The sequence below is a fragment of the Wasmannia auropunctata genome, unplaced genomic scaffold (genome assembly GCF_000956235.1).
Source record: "Wasmannia auropunctata unplaced genomic scaffold, wasmannia.A_1.0 LD335215.1, whole genome shotgun sequence".
Taxonomy (NCBI): Eukaryota; Metazoa; Arthropoda; class Insecta; order Hymenoptera; family Formicidae; genus Wasmannia; species Wasmannia auropunctata.
Window position 1 is genome coordinate 48,974 of NW_012027675.1, and position 5,950 is coordinate 54,923.

At 34.1% G+C, this 5,950-nt stretch overlaps 2 protein-coding genes across 2 annotated transcripts in view; one reads left to right on the top strand and one right to left on the bottom strand.

The window, feature by feature from the left end:
* Positions 1 to 1,962, top strand: part of LOC105457443 (RNA exonuclease 1-like) — an 11,417-nt gene extending 9,455 nt beyond the window's left edge. Inside the window, exons 2-6 of the mRNA XM_011702103.1 lie at positions 153 to 402; positions 475 to 619; positions 684 to 934; positions 1,015 to 1,414; positions 1,585 to 1,962. Of these exons, the coding sequence (XP_011700405.1) occupies positions 153 to 402; positions 475 to 619; positions 684 to 934; positions 1,015 to 1,414; positions 1,585 to 1,875 (1,337 nt within the window). The 3' untranslated portion in view covers positions 1,876 to 1,962. The remainder of the gene's footprint in view (positions 1 to 152; positions 403 to 474; positions 620 to 683; positions 935 to 1,014; positions 1,415 to 1,584) is intronic.
* A 70-nt stretch (positions 1,963 to 2,032) lies between these two features.
* On the bottom strand, positions 2,033 to 5,946 carry LOC105457444 (U3 small nucleolar ribonucleoprotein protein MPP10-like; the record flags this gene model as incomplete). Its single annotated transcript, XM_011702104.1, has 2 exons — positions 2,033 to 5,234; positions 5,313 to 5,946. Coding segments are annotated over 2 exons (3,462 nt in total), but the record flags the coding sequence as incomplete, so codon positions are not given.
* Between the last annotated feature and the right edge of the window lie 4 nt (positions 5,947 to 5,950).

A 5,950-nucleotide genomic window follows, 5' to 3' on the forward strand; every position in this document is an offset into this window, starting at 1 on the left:
ACGTGTGCTCTTCCGATCTTTACCTCAGCCAGGATTTGAACTTGGGACTTCCCGAGAATTTATTAGGCATCTAAAATCCAGTCATGACCGTTAAAAGGCTCTCGAAGTTAATTGTGTTATTAATAAAAATTTTTTTGTGATAATATTGAAAGACAATTGTTTATTTCTAGGATATGGCTCCTTAGAAACTGCTTTGCAAACAAATGGAAATGTCATAAAATTGCTAAAAAGTGTTTTTCCGATGCATTCGATAAATAGCGACGTAAAACTGTCTACAAAAAATAGTTCCGATCAAAATTTACCACCAACTGATAAATTTTGTAGAACCAAATTGCTTTTATCGTTATGGCAGATGGTAGAAGAAAATTATCCTGTACCGTTGAAAGGAACATTAGCAGAAAGGTTTTGCTATTGCATAGATGTCAATTGTATTGTTGCAGTAAAATCATAATTAACGAGATAATATAATTCTAGATACGGTTCGTACTTATTAACGAAAGATGTTTATGAAGAGGCCACGTCGACATCGCCAATGTTCGGCTTAGACTGCGAAATGTGCCTGACAACAAGCGGCAATCTGGAGCTCACTAGAATAAGTATCGTGGATGAGAGCATGAACGTAAGTACAGCACCGAGCATGTTTGTGCATTAGGCGGTAGTATGCAAAACCGTTTCAATTACAGGTTATTTACGACAGTCTGGTGAAACCGGACAACCCGATAACGAACTATCTGACTCGGTACAGTGGTATTACTGCGGATATGTTGGACGATGTCACGATTACATTGCACGACGTTCAGCAGACACTGAGGACGTTACTTCCTCCAGACGCGATTCTCGTAGGGCAAAGTTTGAATTCCGATTTGCATACATTAAGAATGATGCACCCCTATATCATCGACACTTCCGTAATATTCAATCTTACCGGAGACAGGTACTGTAAAATATCGTAAATAACGTATGTTAACGTGGACGTAACGTGTATTTCATTCAATACTTTGTTATGTAACGTAGGTATAGGAAAACGAAATTGCAGATCTTGGCACGCGAGTTCCTCGGGGAGAATATTCAAGACAATAAAGCTGGGCATTGCTCGACGGAGGACTCGCAGGCTTCTATGAAATTGGTGAAGTTGAAGCTGGCGAACAGTGTGGATTATGGGGACGCAGTATTGCTCGGCGATCGCAGTATGAGAGTCTTGAAAATGGAAACGGATAACGAGAGGTCGAAGCGGGCATTGCAAAAGACAGAAATAAAGAAATACGCCACGTCGATATTCAGTCATATAACGAAAAATAAAGGCACCACCGCCGCCATCGTGGGCAACGATGAAGTGATGTCAGAGTATTCCAAGTATTTAACGAACTCTTCTCTCAATGTCATGGACGACGAAAGTTTCGCGAAAGATGATCAAGTTAGTACACACTTACGGACAATAGTAAACGTTTCCGATTTGAATGAATCTATGAAGTATTCCGATTTGAAGTATCTATCAAGAAACTGAAACGGAAAATACGAAATTGTTTTCAATTACATCTAATAATCGATTATATAAAATAATCATTGGTTTTTCGATAATTGCAGGTACGTCTCGTGATAGCAGATAGCGATAAACACGCTGTAGACCGGACCTCGGAAATAGCGATGGAGCACGCTTTCGTGTTGTGCCACGTGAAAATTAAAGAGGAACAATTGAAAGATGAACGGCTAGAGGAAACGTTTCGCACTGTAAATAAATGGATTCACAAAGTTTGGCAATATAGTGCGATAAACAGCCTCGCATGCGTGATATTTAGTGGACAAAATACTGCAAACGGTTCTTGTTTCTTGAGTATCAAGACAGAAATATCGCCGGACATCGTCATACGAGCTTAAAAAGGAAAGCTGATGAAATCGTTAAACTGTCTTGAGAATTGTCTTGTGAATATGAAAAAAAATAAACTAATTTTTGTTAATATTGGATACAGTAGTATCAAAGGAACCTATCTGGCTATGTATCAGTTCAGATAAATAATATACTTGTACAAATAACTTTTAATAGAAATATATTTTTGTATTTTTCACTTATACTGCACGCATTATACTTGCGGAAATTATACATACTTATTTCTCTAAGGCGCAGGGAGCAGATTTTTTACTTTATAAATTTCAATAAATGGAATAGCTTGTCACATATATAAATACACTAAATGTGCTGTAGATACAATTAAGAGACACAATTACTCTCCTGGTAACTTTGAATTGTTTTCGAGAAATGTGTAAAACAGCGATATAAAATTCATAAATATAAACACAACGAGTAGTAATACCTATACGAGTTTCATCATCTAAATTCAGAAAATATTGAAGTCATACATATAAGAGAGTAATTTATTAAAAATAACATATTTTATAAAAAAAATTTCCTTATTTGGTATGTCTCAGTTTTTCCTGATAAATCAAGTAAGCCGAAATTGATTCACGGTTATTTCTAGCAAGCATACGTTGCCTGAACGAAGCTGCCACGGCAGCTCCCTTTGATAGTTGTTTTTTAGTATCCCGCAAGTTTACTACATTGAAATGAGTGGTGCAATCAGAGGTACTCAATGTGAAGTCATCACGATTAGCGGTCGCTGCCTTCGATTTACCGGTTGTCACTGACAATACGACTTTTTCCTTGTTTCGCAAAATTTTCTGTCTTTTCTTCGCTGGCACGTCCGCAAGATTTTCGATCACTTCGTTCGGAAGTCGCTTCAGGCCACTCGATGATGGTAAAAACTTATTCACTTCTTTGACTCCTTTTTTTGGTTTTTTCGTCGAGATATTTGCATGGATCGCAGTATCTTCGGTTCGATCGTGTTTCTTCTTCGGTTTTGATTTTTTAGGAATGCACATCTTTGCAGCACGGACATCTTCAGCTAGTTCCTCACTGCTACAAGCTTTATTTTTCGATTTATTCATATCCAAAACAGTTTTTCGTAATTTATTAGGTAATAAAATTTTCTTAGATTTTAATTTTGAAACTGGGATTTGTACTGGTAAAGTACTTTTCTTTTTTTTCTTTTCTGTCTGCAAAGTTTCAATATAGTCCACTATTTTTTGTTGTTTAATTTTCTTTTTTATTTGTTTTTCTCGTTTATCGACAGGTGAATCCAACTCCAAGTTGCTATTTGCAATTATATTTTTCTTATACTGTACTAACTCCATTTTGTTGTCGTGAATATTTTTTCGAAGTATATCATCTTCGTTTACAATATCCTCTTCAGTTACATTAATTTGCTTCTTCTTTTTCTTTTTCTCACTGATTTGATACGCATCTTTGCGGATATTATCCTGTACAATAGCTAATTGATTAAGATTGGTACGTTTGTTCTTTTTAAGAATCTTTAATTTTACTGCGTCTTCAGATAAGGCTTCATTCATGATATTTTCCTTCGTTTCTTGTTTCCTTTTCTTCTGTTTTTTAGTAACCTGGCACACATCTTCAATATTATCCTCTACGATGGGTAATTGAGTAAGTTTACGTTTCTTCTTTTTAGGAATCTTTAATTCTATCACATCTTCAAGCAAAATTTCATTGGTGATATTTTCTTTTGGTGTGTCATGTTTTTTCTTTTTCTTCTTGTTTGCATTAATCTGATCCACATCCTTGCGAGTATTATCGTCTCCGATAGGTAATTCAGTAATCTTAACACGTTTCTTCTTTTTAGGAACATTCAATTCTATCAGATTTTCGGGCAAAACTTCATTATTGACGTCTTCCTTTAATGTAATTTGTTTTTTTCTTTTCTCACTAATTTGACTCGCATTTTTGTGAGCATTATCGTCCATGATAGATAATTGGGCAAGCTTAGCACGTTTTTTCTTTTTAGGAATCTTTAATTCTATTACGTCTTCAGATAAAACTTCATCGGTGATATTTTCCTTTGTGTCTCGTTTCTTCTTTTTCTCACTAATCTGACTCACATATTCGCAAGCATAATCTTCTGCTAAGGGTAATTGAATAAGCTTAGCATGTTTCTTCTTTTTAGGAATCTTTAATTTTACATCTTCAGGCAAAACTTTATCAGTAATATTTTCCTTTGATGTGTCTTGTTTCTTCTTTTTCTTCTTTTTCTCGCTAATCTCATATGCATCTTTGTGGATATTATCCTCTATAATAGTTGATTTAATAAGTTTAGCTTTCTTCTTTTTTTTCTTAAGAACATTTAATTTCATTATATCTTCAGACGCAATAAAATTAAATGCTTCATCAGTGATATTTACATTTGTATCTTTTTTCTTCTTTTTCTTACTAATTTGATGTGCATCTTCGCGGATATTATCTTCTACATTAGTTACATGAGTAATCTTGATTTTTTTCTTTTTAGGAATATATGATTCGATTGCATCTTCAGACAAGACTTTATCGGTCATACTTTCATTTGATGATTTTTGTCTCTTACGTTTTTTCTGTTTCTTTGGATTACGTTTTTGTATGGCATCGTTACTAGACAGTATTATTTCAGGTATTTCGTCCGTATTATTTTTCTCTTTTACTTTTATTTGTGTAGTATCCTTTTCCATAGGCGATTTTCTTTGTAATGGGCAGATTTCCGTATTCGATTTTAATGTTGGCGCACTTTCGTTTAATTTCTCTTTTCTAAGGTACTTTAACGTTGGTGTTTCAATATTAATATTCATTGTTCTACGTAATTCTGTCTGAGAAGATGTCGATTTCGAAAGACTCGTCTTTTCTAACAATTTTAATAAATCAGGTGAAAATTCGCTATTTGACACATTTTCTTTACTTGCACCGCTGGACTTCTTCAAATTAATATCTTTATTTGGTGTAGAGTTCTTTTTCAATTTATCTTTTTTAACCGAAGTATTCTGCGTTGCTTTAATCATATTTGACTTAAAATCTTTATTTTTTGGAGTTCTTTCGGATGTTGCAGGTTCTAATTTCTTACAGCGAATTTTAAAATTTGGAGTACTAGATTCCATTGTCACGTATTTGAACGATTTTTTTGCCGAGGTTGATTTTAATTTATTTAATTGTTCAGCTTCATTTCTCGAGGAATATTGCAAATCCGATAATTTTTTCTTCTTAAGCGATGAAGAGATTAAATTAGAAGTGTCTGTTTCTGTCTTTAACTGTTTCTTTTCTTCATCTTCCATTTCTTCTTTTTGTATAGCTTCATCATCTTTTATATTTTGTATATCTTCATCATTCTCTTCTTCATTATCCTCTTCTTCATAATCATCTTCATTATCTTCTTCATTAGCCTCTTCTTCATAATCATCTTCATTATCTTCTTCATTATTCTCTTCTTCATAATCATCTTCATTATCTTCTTCATCTTCTACTTTATCGTCATCAACTATAAAATCTGCAAGATCTGAACCGTTGTCATCAGGATCTGAATCTTCTACTTCTGAAGCTCTGCATTCATCAGCAGCTACATCATTATCAGAAAACATTAGTTGCACTCCATTCAAATTGTATTCCTTGTTGACAGACTCAATAGAATCAACAGATTCAATAGAGTCGCTGCTACTGTCGATATCGCTGTTTACTTTTGCACTTAGGTAGGAATGGCTTGGAAGATTACGTCCATATTGACTGTCCTGATCACTACTTAGCGATCCTTTATTTGCTATCAAAGAATGAGTTTTAGATCTAAACTGTCCAAGATTCATAGCTGCTATGTCACTTATCGCTTTTATAGCTGTTTTGTCGACATTTTCATCAGCCCAATATTCTTCCTCTGACCTATCTATTCGAGATTTATTTGCAGAAGTTTGGTTATATATAGACATATCTTCCGAAGAGCTACTTGATGTTAAAACTGTTTTGGATTTATTTAAAGATTTATCACCGAATTTATCTTCGTCTTCTGTCTTATTATCTGCATCTTCATTACACGATTTATTCAAGCTGGATCGGTTACTAGTTCGATTTAAAACTGTTTTGGATTTATTTAAGGAT